Source organism: Lissotriton helveticus, chromosome 3_1 (genome assembly GCF_964261635.1).
Source record: "Lissotriton helveticus chromosome 3_1, aLisHel1.1, whole genome shotgun sequence".
NCBI classification, from domain to species: domain Eukaryota; kingdom Metazoa; phylum Chordata; class Amphibia; order Caudata; family Salamandridae; genus Lissotriton; species Lissotriton helveticus.
Genome location: NC_136061.1, coordinates 651308770 through 651326091, shown reverse-complemented (window position 1 = coordinate 651326091; position 17322 = coordinate 651308770). Strand labels below are relative to the sequence as shown.

General features: G+C 48.2%; 1 protein-coding gene across 11 annotated transcripts in view; it reads left to right on the top strand.

The window, feature by feature from the left end:
• The window catches only part of SPOCD1 (SPOC domain containing 1), an 858027-nt gene that overhangs the window by 494395 nt on the left and 346310 nt on the right, over positions 1-17322 (top strand). For all 11 annotated transcript variants that reach the window (XM_078680658.1, XM_078680660.1, XM_078680665.1 and 8 more), the window contains 2 exons: positions 6146-6271; positions 10643-10763. In XM_078680658.1, the coding sequence (XP_078536784.1) occupies positions 6146-6271; positions 10643-10763 (247 nt within the window). The remainder of the gene's footprint in view (positions 1-6145; positions 6272-10642; positions 10764-17322) is intronic.

Below are 17322 nucleotides of genomic sequence, written 5' to 3'. Positions count from 1 at the left end.
GGGCTCTAACGTTTGCAACTTGTGTTTGTTCGATGAAGTCTTTTGAGCCACAAGGTATAGTGACTCCACCCTTAGTTGGCAATGTGCATGCTTCATTATTACATTATTTTTCTACTTCGTTAGGTTAGGACACATGTTTTGATGCCGCTTTTGAGCTCGATTCCTTATACGTTTGTTGTTTCTAGGGCCCGACCCTCTCTTATCCTGTCATCGTGAAAACTTTCATTGATCATCCCTTCTTCTCCCTCAATGGGGTATGGAGAGCATCTCTGACGTCTGGCTAACTAAGTGAAGACGGTGATGAAATGGATACCCTTCAGGAAATGCCCTCAGTGCACCCCCAATACCCCTGGACGTACTGGCACGAGGTCTGTAATTTGTGTCTACCCCAGGAGCACAACAATACTCGCTGCTCCTCCTGACTTGTCTTCAGGTGCAAAAAGACCCATCAAAAGTGAAGAAACAGATGCTTGGCCCATCTCTAGACGCAACTATCCTTTGAGGAAACCCTGGGTATCTTCAGCAAAGCGACCCCCACGGTGTCAAAGAAGAGGAAGATGCCGGCCCTGCATGCCTCCATCAGCCCAGCCTGGAGATTATAGACCAGATGGAGTAAGAGGAGTTGGACGAATGTGTCTATCCACCTCCGTCAGAGCTTACCCTCATACCAAGAAGACATAGAGTTATGAATACTGTTGACACACTAAATGACAAGATACACAAACAGCTACACTCCGAGGCGGGGCACTGCCCCCACGGGGGTCATGCATCCAGCCTCACGCATAAGGCAATTCCACCCCAAGGTGCACCACCACCCTTGTGCTCCAGTCGACATTTAGGTGAGGCATCAGAAGTGAGATGGGATACAGCTAAGACACTCTAACTCATCGGTCTTTGAGTCTGATGGAACCCCTCTGCACCAAAGCACCCAAACCCACTTTGTTGCCGAAAGCCCCTTTGGAGGCCCAGCAGGGGTTTGTGTAGAAAATTCTGTCCGCTTTGACAGCCTACTCCCAAGACACTGACGGCCTATTCTCAAAAATACTCCCAATAAAACTTGACCATCAGCAATATACTGTTGTCATCCACCCCCCACTGGGAAGATTTCAACTGACCCCATTGCTGTGGTGCTATAGAAACACAGGCTCTCCTTTAAGGATACTTCTGGGCAGATCTTTCTTTTGAACCCCCAGCTCCTGCTCCCAAGTAGGCGGTCATTGACAAGGTTACCGGCCCTCCACCTTCATCCAAACATCCACCTTCACCACTAACAACCCCTACTCCAAGCTCCCCTCAGGGGTCACCACAGTCCTTATCGGACACAAACAGTCCCCAGTCCCCATTCCCATCTAGAGGGCTTTGACTCCTCTCTCTGTCACATTCCACTGACAGCCCCTGGGAAGACTGTGATGTCTATCCCTCAGGGGATCCGACCTCGAACATGTCCCAGTCAGGGCTTCTCTAGGCTACACTATTGCCTACCATGAGGTCATATAGCATGCAGTCACCTACCACAAGGTAGACATGCACACCACCCCTCAGGATGACAATTTCTTGGTAAAGACATTTTCCATGATGGAGAGATCACTCCAGACCCTTCCCTTGTTGAAGGGCAGCTCCAGAGATGTTCGAAAGGCCAGTGGAATCCTGGGTTATCACACCCAAAATAGAGAAGAAATATAAACCTCCCTTCAACCCCATCACCCCACGACCACACAACATCTGTTTTTGGAGACTTCAGGGGTTTCTTCCCTGCTGGCAAGAGACCACCTCAGATCGGTGGGTTCTCTCCATCATAGAGCACTAGTATTGCCTTGAGCTCACCTCAACTCCACCAAACATCCCATCCTGCAAACACCCCCCTCATCCTAAAACACCAGCGACTTCTTCAAGAGGAGGTTCAGGCACTCCTCAAAGACACCAAAGAGCCAGTATCACCACAGCATCCTAGCAAGCGGTGTATTCTATACTTTCTGATTCCCCAAAAACGACAGGTACCTAAGGTCCATTCTGGATCTGGGGCCTATCAACAAGTACATCCGCTCAGAACACTTTCATATGACTACTTTAGAAGATGTCATTGCACTGTTGCAGCAAGGTGACTTCATGACCACAGTTGACCTGAAAGACATCTACTCTCACATATCCATACATCCACGTCACCACCTTTAGCTACACTTCGTGGCAAGTGATCAACATATCAGTTCAAAGTATTACCATTTGGAGTCACCAGAGCCCCAAGGATGCTCACCAAATGCATAGCTTTGATGGCTACCCATCTCAGAAGGGGATGCATTCAGGTATTCTCCTATTTTGACCATTGGCTGGTCAAAAACGCAGCAATGCCTGGTGCACACACTGACTACCATCTCCTTACTCCACAGGTTGGTATTTACAATAAATTCCACCAGATTCCATCTCCAGCTCCTTCAGATGCACACCCTCTTAGGGGCCATCCTCAACTCAGTAATGTGCAATGCCAAACCCAGCCAGCCCATGGTACTAGCTTTTCAACAGCAACTGCTTCTTTTTCAGCCACATCGTCCCCTAAAACTCAGAAGAATAAGGGATAAGGGCTTCCTGCATAGCCATGGTCCAACATGCCAGGCTACAAGTGTGTCCTCTCCAGCAGTGCCTATTGGCACAATGACCACAGTAAGAGAGTCACTGGGAAGATCTAGTGTTGATAAGGGCCAGCACCTATCGCTCTTTGCAGTGGTGATATTTCAACAACTGTTGCAGGGCCATCCCTTCATGAACTCCATTGCGAAGGTCACCATCACCATAGACACCTCACCTTCAGGGTGCACAGCACATTTCCAAAACCTAATAAATCAGTGCTTATGGCCACCATAACAGTGGGGCCTATTCATCACCCACCTGGTGCTTCTGCCCGTCCAGTTAGCCCTCAAGACCTTCCTTCAGGTCATCGACCACAGGGTGGTTCTCTTAAACACAGATAACATGGGCGAAATGTATTACTTACAGAATCAAGGTGGCACACACTCTTCGCAGTTATCAGTACTAGCGCGGAGTATTTGGCATTGGCGTGATTACCCATCTGATAAACAGCCTTGCAGAGTACCTTCTGGGAGTGGACACCAACTTTGCAGACCTGCTCAGCAGGATGCAGCATCAAATCCATGAGCAGGAACCTCACTGGCAAGTCCTACTCCCGTACGCTTGTTGTTGGGGGGCGGGGTCCCCGAGTTTGCCCTCTTGACCACAACAAACAGCGCAAATTGCCAAAACTTTGATTCCAAGTTTCCAAACCATTAGTCCATGGACAATGCTCTGTGGATGAACTGATCAGGGATCTTTTCCTATGCTTTTCCTCCTCTTCCCCACCTGTTCCTGGTTAGGAAACTTCAGCACACCTCCCTCACTCTCATCGTAGTGGCTTCCACTTGGGCCAGACAAGCCTGGTTCTTGATTCTTCTCGAGATGTCTGTCCAGCCTCTAAAAATTAAAAAAAGTGTTACTAGATCTGCGGGTCTAGTGACTTAAATAATCTACTTGACCTAACTGTAATGTACTTGACCCGTAAACTGGTTTCAAATTGGGTGGTCCTAGGCAAATATTGTATATTACAGAGCCACCTTTTCCTCATTATCACATATAAGAACACCTTCAAATATGCGAGTTAGGCATTTCTTCTTTACAAAAAAACAGTTGTGTTTGATTTATTAGGCTAAACGTTTGCTCCACGAGTAATAGGAATCTTTCCCACATATAGCGTACACATGACCCATGACTTGCCTCTTAATTCACAATTAGTATTGCCATCGGCGGGGGACAGGTCTGTTTCACAGCTCATATTTAAAAACTCACTTATAATAAATATATTACTAAAGCATGATGTGGTACCCCACTGTCATTTACAAAGAGCACATTTTCCATTGAAATATCCACAAACCTTCCAACTAACATGCTGTTTTACTGATAAAACTATATGGCATATAAACAATAATCTGTGGAAATTTGGTTTCAGCAAAAATATTTGGAATTTGCACATCACGAAGTACAGTGTTCTGATATGTAGGCATCCTATTAAAATTATTTTTTATTCACAAAAAACGCATGTTTTCTAAACTGCAGAAAAATATTTTACAAACATTTATTCAGGTCATTTACAAGCTGTTTAATTGTGTGTTAGAAAATACACATGATATTCTACAGCCTTTCCTTTCACTCTCTTTGTACATCACAAGTCTAAGACAGTTCACTTTACAAAATCGTCTAACTTTGCAGTCTGAGAACGAAAAGTAAACACCAACCTCAAGGCTAGAAGAAGCAGCAAATTGTAAGAATACATAAGCTGACATTTGACCTCCTTCTCTGAATGGAATGCAGAGCAAATCTGACAGTATGAAAACAAGATTTAAAAGCAGCTTTATTACTAAGTCACTTTCTGAGTGAACAGAACACCTGTTCTACGTCAGGTCACCAGAATAGGCCAGTAGGCTCTATTAATAGCTCGTCCTGATAAAATCTTACTTGCCCTAGCAAGTGGGTAAGTAGAATTCTCGAGGCCTGCCATCATAACCCAGGAGAACCTCCCCAAGAGACTTGATCTTCTCATGTAGAATCATGGCAAGATAAGACTCTTGAGCCTGAGGTATCTCAATCTCCAACTTGGCTCCTGAAGTCTTAGAGTTCGGTTACCTCAATCTGCCTCAAGAATTCATGAAGACTCTCAAAGAAAAACACAAGCCCACTATGCAGGCCTGTTGCTCTGCCAATTGAAAGGGTTTGTAAACTACATTTCAAAACGCTTTGACTCTATCAAACCCGCAGTTCATGACATTGTCTGTTACCTCCACCTGCTGAAGTCAGGTTTAGCCTACACCTCCATACGCATACACTTAGCTGGTACTGCAGCCTACTGGCAGAACTGGGAACACTCTTCTTTGTTTGGTATACCTGTCATCAATTGCTTCCATGGAGGGACTCCAATGGGTCATCCCGACTATACTTCTTCCTTCCTCGGCCTGGAACCTTAATTTTGTTCTAACCAGGCTTATGGATCCTGCTTTAAAACACTATGCTCATGCTGTTACAGCGTCTCTCTTAGAAGAATGCCTTCCTTGTCTCTGTTACATCCATAAGATGTGTTAATGAATTGGAGGCCCTCACCTTGAAAGCAGCTTTCAGGGTCATAAGCAAAGAGTCATCCTTAGAACCCACCCTAAATATCATATCCCTCTGCCACCTCAACCATGCTATCAAACTCCCTTTCCTTTTACTTTAACTAGACTCTGTAACAGAAAGAATGCCTCACACCCATGATGTGAAACATACCCTAATGCTACACTGACAGGATGAAGACTAGGCGCAAATCACATCATTTCGTTGCGTTTGCTAAACCTCACAAGGATCATCCTCTTTCAATAGCGATTATAGCCAGGTGGATTGTCAAGCACATCCAAATCTGCTACTGCAAAGCCATGCAAATGTTGCCTGCCCTGCCCAGACCATATTTTACCTATTAGAAAGGGAGGGCTTTTCTGAGTACCATACCGATACATGGCATTTGCAAGGCAGCTACATGGTCCACTCTGCTTACTGTGTGGACATCCTAGCTTGCAAACAAACAAGAGTTTGTCAGACTGTCCTAAGAACATTTTTCAAGCATCTGCACCATCCACTGGCTGTTTGCTGCTTGATGCGGTGCTATTTTACAGTGTATGCAGAGCATGTGTATCTACAACATGCATGCTATGACTAGAAAATGTTACTTACCTTGTTCTATCTGTTTATAGCGTGTAGTGCTGTAGATTCACATGTGCCCACCTGCCTCCCGGGGAGCTTGTGTTTCCTGCAGATTTCTAGCCCTTTTTCAATTACATATTTAACTTTGTTATACATTTCATTCATGGGTATCAAATTGTCCTACATACTGCTCCATCAGTACACTCACCCTCTATGCGAAAAACAGTCTAACAATGGGCCTGATGCCCATGAACATTGCCAGCTAATGGTGAAGTTTCAGTATCTCTGCACTCAAAAGACTTCTTCAAACAAAAACAAGTTGGAAATGTTCCAACACTAGATGGCAGGAGTGTGCAGAGCAAGTTAATCTACAGCACTGAATGCTAAGAATCCTTATTGGGCAAGTAACATGTTCTTTTCATTTCTCTCCTAGGCGTTGGAGATAATAAAAGAGGAGCAGCAGAAGGTTAAAGCTTGCCAAGTGACTAAGCTGACTCACAAAGGATTAATCGAGATTGACGCAGACTCAGACCAAATGTTATCCTTAGAGGATCTGGAGGTGAGCGTGTGAGGTGAAAGCTGTGAGTAGGTGTCAACAAAGTGCCCAAATTACCCTGTGTTAGGATACTCAGCATGGCCAGATCATCTGATTTCTAATCTGAATCACATTATGCTTCTTGACCTAGTACCCTCATACAGTCCCACTCATAATTCATAGTCAAAGCCTCTCAATCCATCACACTTGGCTTATTTCTGTAAGGCAGCACATGACTGAAAGAATGCACACCAGTCTTGACCTGCAGATATCTCTAATTTCTCAGTACTGAGATCCACACATTATCCTGCAAATTGACAGCTATCTTGTCCTTGAGCTCCCTGCTGTTCCTACTCATAGGACACCCCTGCGCCGCACTGCCACCAGCTGTAGCGTGTGCTCCCCCGCCTGCCGCTGCCCTCAGCCTCGCTGAGCCTGCCTGCTGACCACGCCCCCCGCCGTCGCTCGGTGTGCTCTCCTGCGCTACTGTGTTTTGTTAGTTATTTCTGTTGCCTTGTAGCCTATTTAGGCTTTTGCCCCCTTTTCTCGGAGTTTGCGTGCCCCCTTGTGCCGTTTTTCCCCCTAGCTTCCCCCTGTGCCATCCCGCCCCGCCGCCGTGAGTAAGGACACGCCCCCTTTGCCTTCTGTGCCCTCCCCGCTCCCGCCTCCCAGCTGCTCCTCCCTCCCTCGCACTTCGCCATAAATGGCGACCGTGCGCACGCGCAGCGTTGACGCGCAGCGGGCGCGCCGATTGTGTGCCGAAGGCGCGCCAAAGGTAAGCCTGTCTGCGCCCGTCCGCGCCTGGACCGCGCCCAGCGCCCGGACCCTTGGCCTCCGCAGACACCAGCCCACCCGCCGGACCTACGCCGCCACCGAACTCTACGCACTCAACGTCGGCCGACTCCCAGGATGCTTCCGAGCCACCCCGAGACGCACCCACGGACCCTTCAGTTGCCACTCCTGCAAGTTCTCCTGCACCCGGTCCTGCACTGCACCCACCAAGCCGAGCACCAGCAGCAACCACCTGAAGTGCATCCTGCTCAACACCCGCTCCGTCCACAGACACGCCATAGAGCTCTGGAACCTGCTCGACACAACATCACCAGACGTCGCCTTCCTCACGGAAACATGGATGAACGCCTCCTCAGCACCCGACATCGCCATCGCTATCCCGGAGGGATACAAGATCACCCGGAGGGACCGCGGCAATCAGACCGGAGGAGGCATCGCCATCATCCACAGGAACACCATCCGTATCACGACCAACACCGACGACATCCCCACCCTCTCAACCGCCGAACACCTGCACTTCCAGATCCACACCAACCCCAAGACCACCCTCAGAGGCACCCTCATCTACAGACCCCCGGGACCACGCACACAATTCAGCGAAGACATCGCCAACTTCATCAGCCCGCACGCCCTCCCCTCCGCTGACTACATCCTCCTCGGGGACCTCAACTTCCACCTGGAGAACAACAACGACCGCAACACCACCACCCTGCTGGACAACCTCGCCAACCTCGGTCTCAAGCAGCTGGTGACCACCCCCACCCACTACGCCGGACACACACTCGACCCCGTCTTCTCATCCAGCAAGGACATCGCCTTCAGCCACACCACCGGACTCCACTGGACGGACCACAGCTGCGTCACCTTCAGCTTGAAAAAGAACACGATCCACCACCACCAGCAACAGGTTGCACGCAGAAGCTGGAACAGGATCACAGCCGACCAGCTCGCCGCATCCGTGAGCCAGGACCCCCCTGCCAGCTCAGAGAACCCCAGCCAAGCCGCCAACAACCTCACGAAGTGGATCAGCAACTGCGCAGATGACCTCGCCCCCCTGAGGATCCCGCCCAGCAGACTCGGCAGTAAGAAAGCACCATGGTTCACCGACGAACTCAAGAGCTCCAAGAAGAACTGCAGAGCCCTCGAGAGAGCCTGGCGCAGAGACCCAACACCAGACAACAAGCTCGCCACTCGAAAACACCACCAACTGATCCACACCACCAAGAAAACCGCATTCAAGGAACGACTGGACAACAACGCACACAACAGCAAGGAACTCTTCAACATCGTCAAAGAGCTCTCCAACCCCAACGCCGGAAACAACGACATCACCCCATCACAAGACCTCTGCAACTCCCTCGCCTCCTACTTCCACGACAAGATCGCAGACATACACAACAGCTTCAGCACACAACCAACGCACCCCACGACCGCACCAACGCCCCCCACCATCACCCTCCGCGCCTGGACCCCGATCAGCACCGAAGACACCCGTCGCACGATGAACTCCATCCACTCCGGATCTCCAACCAACCCCTGCCCGCACCACGTCTTCAACAAGGCCAACGCTGTCATCGCACCCCACCTGCGAGACATCATCAACACCTCCTTCGACACCGCCACCTTCCCGGAGAGTTGGAAGCACGCCGAACTCAGCGCTCTACTGAAGAAACCTTCAGCGGACCCCACCAAACTCAAAAACTACTGCCCCATCTCGCTCCTCCTGTTCCCGGCCAAAGTCATCGAGAAGACCGTCAACAAGCAGCTGGCCGCCTTCCTCGAGACGAACGGATCCCTCGACCACTCGCAGTCTGGCTTCCGGGCCAACCACAGCACCGAGACCGCCCTCATCGCCGCCACTGATGACATCCGAACCCTGCTCGACAACGGGGAAACAGCGGCCCTCATCCTCCTGGACCTGTCTGCGGCATTCGACACTGTCTGCCACCGCACCCTAGTGCAGCACCTCTGCAACGTCGGAATCCAGGCGAAGGCACTAGAATGGATCATCTCCTTCCTCGCCGGAAGAACACAGAGAGTCCGCCTCCCCCTGTTCAGATCAGAAGCCACCGAAGTCATCTGCGGCGTTCCTCAAGGCTCCTCGCTCAGCCCCACCCTCTTCAATGTCTACCTGAGCCCCCTTGCGGCCATCGCACGCCAACACAACCTCAACATCATCTCTTACGCCGACGACACCCAGCTGATCCCCTCCCTCACCAACGACCCCGCCACCGCCAGAGCCAACCTACACGAAGGGATGACAGACGTTGCCAAGTGGATGATGAACAGCCGCCTGAAGCTGAACTCGGACAAGACGGAGGTCCTAATCCTGGGCTCCTCGCCCTCCGCCTGGGACGACTCCTGGTGGCCCCCTGCCTTGGGCAGCGCACCCAAACCTACAGACCATGCACGCAACCTGGGCTTCATCCTGGACTCCTCCCTCTCCATGACCAGACAAGTCAACGCCGTCTCCTCGTCGTGCTTCAACATCCTGCGCATGCTACGTAAGATCTCCCGGTGGATCCCCACCGAGACCAGAAAGACGGTCACCCAGGCCCTCGTCACCAGCCGACTGGACTACGGCAACTCCCTCTACGCCGGAACCACTGCCAAACTCCAGAAAAGACTCCAGTGGATCCAGAACACCTCGGCAAGACTCGTCCTCGACATCCCCCGACACAGCCACATCTCCGGACACCTGAGAGACCTGCACTGGCTCCCGGTCAACAAGAGAATCACCTTCCGTCTCCTCACCCACGCACACAAAGCCCTACACAACCAAGGCCCAAGATACCTCAACAGCCGCCTCAACTTCTACACTCCCACACGTCAGCTTCGATCGACCAGCCTTGCCCTCGCCGCCGTCCCCCGCATCCGAAGAGTCAACAGAGGAGGAAGGGCCTTCTCCTACCTGGCCGCCAAGACTTGAAACTCCCTCCCGACCCGCCACCTGACCCAAGACCACCTCGCCTTCAGGAAGCAACTCAAGACCTGGCTGTTCGAGCAGTAGCAGACCCCCCCTCCCCAAGAGCCTTGAGACCGTCCGGGTGAGTAGTGCGCTATATAAATGCTTGATTGATTGATTGAACCTAGAGCTTTCGTGCACGGAACTGATAGTGCACCTCGGTCCTTACCTGCAGAGCTCCATCTCAGCCTTGTACAGGTGGCATTGTTCCACCACTGTAGTGTTGCACCCCAGACCTGACCTGTAATCTACCCTGCTATCTGAATACTTAGTGTTCTCTTTCCAGTTCTCGCTCTCTCTCTCTCTCTCTCTCTCTCTCTCTCTATCTCATACACATATGCACCATGCATGTACACTCATACACACACGTTCTCAAAACAAACACATAGACACTCTCTTTTTCTTCTCTCCTCTCTAAAAGAATACCTCCATACTTGCCTGCAGCACCTCCTGGCTGCAACTGGTTTTATTTATAAATCCTCCCCTCTACAATAGCTATCAAAGCATAAACTGCTTTGAAGCCCTTGACACATGTTTTGGCTATCTAAATTACCTACCCAGGATGCTATATTTTTCTTGGAATGCCAGGGGCAGAGTGGGAGCCAGTCTTTCTGAGGATGACATATCTATCTCTTTAGTGCACGGTATCCCTCACGGAAAGTGTACCAGGGCCCAATGCTGCAGCCAAGCCGAAGAAGAAAAAACTGAAATTTCAGCCCGTTGGTCCTCTGCTAGACCCTGACTGCTTCATCTGCTCTGGTAAGAACAAGGGTGATCAAAGATGCATGCCGGTCTTTCAGGAGGGACTTGCTTGTTGAGTAACTTCACTGTCTCTGTGTATTCCAGTTTGTCTTTAATGCTGAAAGGGATACAAAGATCAGATAATGTCAATCTGCGTTTCATTGTGAGATGAGAGATAGAGTGGGGAAATCTCAATATTATTGGGTGGTGGAGCACAGTATCACTAAGGCACTTCAGATGGAGGGGTCAACAGGGCAGAGTATTTTCAGGCCATTTTGGTAGGAGAAGGCTAATGGTTGGAATAATTCTGAGTCAGTAATGGTTGGAGTATATGAGTCTTTATGGGAGATCACAAAGGGAGCTGACATACAGATGGTTCTGGTACAGATGATTCTGGTTTTAATAATGAATTAAATAAGTTTAATAAGGTTTTATAATTGTTTTATGTCTTTTAGTTAATGAGTTTTAATGTGATTTAATTTATAAACTTGTGCTTTTATGATCTGTCTGTACATAGATCGAATAAAGATTTAAATTGAATTGAATTGAATTGAGTATTCCTAGGATCTCTGTAAGTCTCCTGTATTTTCACCCTTATAATTTTTTGTCTAAATGCACATGACACTCATTTGTGTTTCCTGGGTCAGCGGAAATATGGATTGAGACCCAAAGCAAGGCTCTCCAGTTGCGGCACACCATGAATGTCCTTTATATTGAGTGTGACTACTGTCAGCTGAAGTGAATTGGCCTAGATACACAGTGTTGACTTTGTGTTGATTTGTAGTGGCCTGACAATCCTTTTTACTTGTTCCCTGCATGTGGCAGTTGGTCTACTGGTCTCGCCTGCTAAGATGGTCTATCTAGTCTTCTGTACTCCTAAAATTCTCTGCATAGAATATATATATTCAAGTATATGACAACTTTGCTAAATTGTTAATTCAAGAAAGCTGAGTAGAAGAGCCAAAAATGGGAGATGGGAGAGGAAGATCCATTATTAATTAAATAAGCCTCAAATAGGCACAGTGGTTGAAGTCTCAGGAGTTGGTGACATCTACTCCATCTCTGACCTTTTTATTATTTCCATCGTAAGAGACGTTGAGGTTTCCATTACTATATCCCTGTTGAGATAAGTAGAGAAAAGCGATCAAGTTTGTTCCAATTTATCTGATCAATCATAAAATATAGCTTTCAGCTTTTCCATTGCATAGATATTCCACATCTTGGACCATACTATGCTCAATGCTGGAAGATTAGGTGAGTTCAAAAATTGGGTATCAAACAGTCTGGCTGCAAGTAAAAACATATGTGATACTAACTTGCCAATGAGTGTAGTTAAAGGGCATGCGCCTTCTACTCCAGTAAGTCCCAGCAGCAACACCAGTGGGCCCATTGGCAATGGAATGGCTGTAATATATTTGCTTAGTGGTGAGACTAACGTCAACTGATTTTGAACTTGATCATGACTCACCCCATATGTGACATAGTTCTCCACAAGCCAGATCCCCTCCAACTGAAGTGCTAAATTTCACCCCATTAGCCTTACTGCAATCTCATTACAATCTTGTATAAATGTTCTATGTTCTGCATGCATTTGGAGGACTTTGCAGCTCTCTACTGTATAATTGGTCTGCCATCTGCACCTCCTCCTAAGATTAAACATTCCTTCAAAAAACCGTCTTCTGCACCATCGATGACAAGATCACCAACAAGTGTATTCCTTCTGATGAGGAAACCAGTTCCATCAATGACAATGACATCTACAACTGGTACTTACTCCTCGTCTATGTTTATAACAGCCTCTTCTCTATGTTAACAACCACTCTCTCGTCGACGAGCCAAAGCCCTATTCCGTCTGTGACGATAACTCTATCTTCAGCAGTAACACAGGTGTCAACAGCTCTGCCATCAGTAAAACAGCCATCGTCGACAAAGACCTCACCTTCAACGAAGGATTCATCATCGTCGAAAATTCCACTGTCGATGAAAACCTCTTTTCCATCGAAGGCCCCCATCGTCAACGAGATCCCCTTCATCGATGAATGTTTCATTGCCAACGAAGCTCCCACCGTCGTCACGATCACCACCGCCAACAAAGTCCCTGTCATCGATGGAGGTTGCTCACCCATCGCCGGGTTTACCATTGACGAAAGATATCGCACCAGCGTCTATTTCGACGTTGACAACGTTGTCAATTAAACAAAAAACAGCGGAACTATCCAAATCTTCTCTTTTAACTCCATCCCATACTTAGCCAAGTACATTCACTCCTCTGTTACCAACTCACCTTCTAGATTAAGAAGATTCTGAAGAGGATGGTATTTCGGGGTGTCACACAGCCCCTCGGAGCTACATGTTAAATGTCAGCCAGATGGTAATGAGGAGGAATACTATCATCAATATTACTATGATCCTCAGGAACTTTATCACGAGCATCAGTACCAAGATGGAATGGTTGCTTTACCATCATCCTTAGTTTCAGATTTGCAGTGTATGTTAACTAACTACCACAGGCGTTTCTCTTTTTCTGCACCCACTACAGCACCATAATCCCCTCTTCTAAAATCACCAACTAAGCCATCTACTCTATCTTTGCCTACAAGACGGCTGCCAGGGTCTCCCCCAGAGCTATGCACACCGCAAACATTCATTATTAAAGATCCTTTATCATCAGGTGAGGAGAGGGAGGAAGGGGAACTCTGTGAAACAACAATATAATGGGATAATTACCTATTACAAATCCCATCCTCACCAACTCCTCCCCTGGCGGATTCCCCCGGAAGACTTAGGTGGTTTCCGCAACCTTCTTGAGAGGTTGGCTAAGAGGTTGGACCACCACATGCCAGCAAAACAGGCAGACGGTTTTTATATGACTTGAAAGAACCCTTTAGAAAGTCTGTCAGAGCTTTCAACTTATAAATTACATCTTGAAAGAAGGTATTAAGAGTATGCAGACAGCAGCATCTGTGACAGCAGTTTTACCACATCTAGACAAAAAATACAAAGCCCCTGAAGATGCCTCAGGATGCCTCACTGGTCATCCTATTCCAGATTCTGTTGTTGCCCAAGCCGCCCAAAGACACTCCAAAAATCAATCAGCACCGCTTTTAGCTCCCCCAGATAATTATGGAAGGTGCCTGGCACCATAGGCAAACGTTTTTCTTCCATGTCTGCACCTAAGGTCAGAGCAGCCAACTCGCTAGCAATTTTAGCAAGGTACGACCGACAAATGTGGTCGGATATAGCTCCTTATATTGAACAGCTGCCCAAGACCTCAGAGCGCAAGCTAAGAAGGTTCCCCATGAGTCTGGTATTGGGGCACCACTGGCAATGGCATTCGCAAGAGTCTGAATATACTTTACCCAGATAGCTTTATTGTGCAAGAACAGATCAGCTGGAACACAATCCAGCCCCGGCACCCTACCTCTCGGGACTGAGTTTAATGCAAGTTCTACCTCTTGCCTGGTGAAATGCAAGGGAGTGTCAACCAGGGACATTAAAAACTGTTCTTGATCAGGTTGCGCAGAAGCAAACTAGGCCTTGAAGTCGGATACCCACTTTTCGGGGGCTACATTCTTGGATCCCTGTCTTGCTAAGACTTGATAAGCCTTCCTACATGATTTCCCACACCATGCCACCACCATTTGGAAGTTTCGAACGTTAGTTATAAAAAAAAGCCCCTTTACCTAATTAAATAGTGTATTGTGGACCTGAATAACCTTGATGTCAATTTCCTCTTGCGTAACACATTTTAGGGGATCTGCAGTTGCACTAACTACCAGTTGCCTCATTTGCTCCAATTGTTCTTCATCCATACTAATATTATAAAGAGAGAGTCCAAACCTTTGAGGCGGGTAATCTCAGTAACCACAGCACCAATCACAACATCCAATACAGCGTTGGAAAGGGCAGTTGCAGCAGAAGGACATAGGCTATGCAGACGGCCACCATATAAATTTTTTTAAAATTGTTTTTAATAACTTTTCAAGAAACAGTGGTGTTCATCACAATCATACAGTGCAAGACATACAATTGTACCATAGGACACCATATACATTTAAAAGGTAAAAGAACCGTGCCAGCAAAGTAGTCCCTTGTGAGCGTGTCTGCTTTGTGCTGTGGGCTGGGGGCGTGACTAACGCTGGGGGCGTGTGGTACGTCCATCACATCGTGGGCTGTGGGCGTGTGCTGTGGGCGTGACAAACGCTGGGGGCGTGTGTCCGCCCTTCATGCCATGTGAGTCATACATACAAGCGCCAATTATGTTGCTGCGCAGCATCAAGGGGCACGCTGGGGGCGTGACACGATGGGGGCGTGAGAAACGCTGGAGGGCGTGTGTCTGGCCTTCATGCCATGTGAACGCAATTGTGCCGCATCAAGGGGCACGCTGGGGGCGTGTGCTACGTTCTTCCCTTCATGCCATGTGGGTCGTACATTAATCAGAAGATCGTCTGCTGTGGCCGTGTGTTGGGGCATGACAAACACGTTCAGCTGGAGGCCTGGTAAGTAACATTACTGCAGCCTCTCCTGCGCGCTGTTAGTGAACTCTCTCATTCAACGAAATTAGACGGGCCTGCTACCATCAACCAGGGCTCTAGCCGGGCTCAGGCGGCGGGTCAGTACACTAATTATACGCGCCTGATAACATCAACCAGGGCTGCAGCTGGGCCTCAAGCGGGGGAACACGCGCCTGCTAACATCAAACAGGCCTGCATCTGGCCCTCAAGCGGGGGACAACGCAAATGAGCGTGTCTGCGGGGACAATTACTGCAGCCTCTCCTACTCGTTGTCACTGAACTCTCTCATTAAACGTATTTACCCGCAGCTGATAACTCTCTCATTCAACGACATTACACATGCCTGCTAACATCAACCAGGGCTGTAGCCGTGCTCAGGTGGCGGATCACTACACCAATTACACGGGCCTTCTAACATCAACCAGGGCTGCAGCTGGCCCTTCTCCGTCCGTATTCTAATGAAACAAAAAATGTTGTCTACGGCAAGATTTTAAAATAAATTGCCCTTGCCACATTACACACATTCTATTTCATAACCGGACAACGTCGGGACGGGCTGCTAGTTATTAATACAGTTAGACCATTTCACTCTCCTGGTATCATTACTTAACTGTACTTCTACAAAAGCGCTATCAACTGCCTGACCGTCGATAACTAATAGTTCCTTGAGCTTTAAAGACAGTACTAGGGGGTTATGGTCACTTTCCGCCCGTTCCTGGACAACCATGTCATTTAGGGATGGCCATAGTTCCTTGTTGAGAAAGATAAAATCTATGCGACTACTTCTCAACCCGTTTGTAAAGGTTGGTGAGCCCTGCCTGTCCGAGTCGGACTTCCCATTGGAGGCCCTGACCCCCATTCCAAACATAGTACTTTTAGCTGCAACGCAGCTTCAGTCCATTTTTTAATTGGAAGAAGTGCCAGTGGCGGGATATTCCACTGGACATCCTCCTCTAAACTGAGGTTTACATCATTAATATATAAGGGTTCAAAGGAGCAGTTGAAATCTCCAGCTATTATTAAATTACACGCACCATTGTACTGATCGAGGATAGTGTCTAGGAGAGCAACAGTGCCTGAGGCTTTACCACCGGACAACCCTCGCGCGTAAACATTAAAGATTAATAAGTCAGGAGCATTGGGTATCTGAAGTTTAGTTATTAAAATATCCCTAATGTCAATGCCAAATTCTTGAACCTTATACCTGTCTGCCTGTCTCACCCAGGTTTTTAGGCCCCCATGGGTCTCCCGCTCAGACCCGCCGTCGCAGGTTTTGAGAAGTTTTGAAAACCCTGTTGAAACACATGGTCCAGTGACCAGGTTTCCTGTAAGGCCATAATATCATGGCCTTCAATGAATTATGACCATTCCACTGACGGTGTTTTGGATTTTAACCCTGCGATGTTCCAGGATACTGGTAGGAAATTAGAGTCTCTGTGCCTCGAGTTTGTACTATGTGGTGGAATGTGTTAATTCGGTACAGGACCATATTCCAATGCACCCTCGTAAGGAATAACATTAGTCGGGGAGAACTCCCTGTCTCCAGCAGCTCCTGCCATGATATCTTCCCCTTTAGTACCTCTCATCTTAGCTGTTGACACTGGAGGAAGAGAAACCTCTAAGTCCTGAGTGACCAACTGAGAATCGACCACACCAGCCTCCATTGAATATTGCATCTTAAGGCTGGTGGTGCTGGAGTTAGATTCAAGTCAATCTATGTCCTCCATTGATCCAAAAGCATCGAACCTATTAAAGGTAGGGAATGCATTGTTAAAGTGGCCTAAGTTATTAGCAGGTTCTCTTGGTATTCCCCCTTTATTGTTTGCACATGTTTGATAAAAAAAGCCAAACGGGAGTATGTTAATATCCTCCTTACATAAGCGGCCTGACCCTGCCCTATCCAAGATTAGCTGGACCCGAACTGGGGACCTGAAACTTAAAACCACGCAGTGACCACCCAAAACCTTATCTGATGGTCCAACCCTAGAAAATCTTCGGACCATCTTAAACTCAGAGAAGAGATGGTTCCCAACTCCTGCCCTGTTGCTCAACAGATGGAGGGC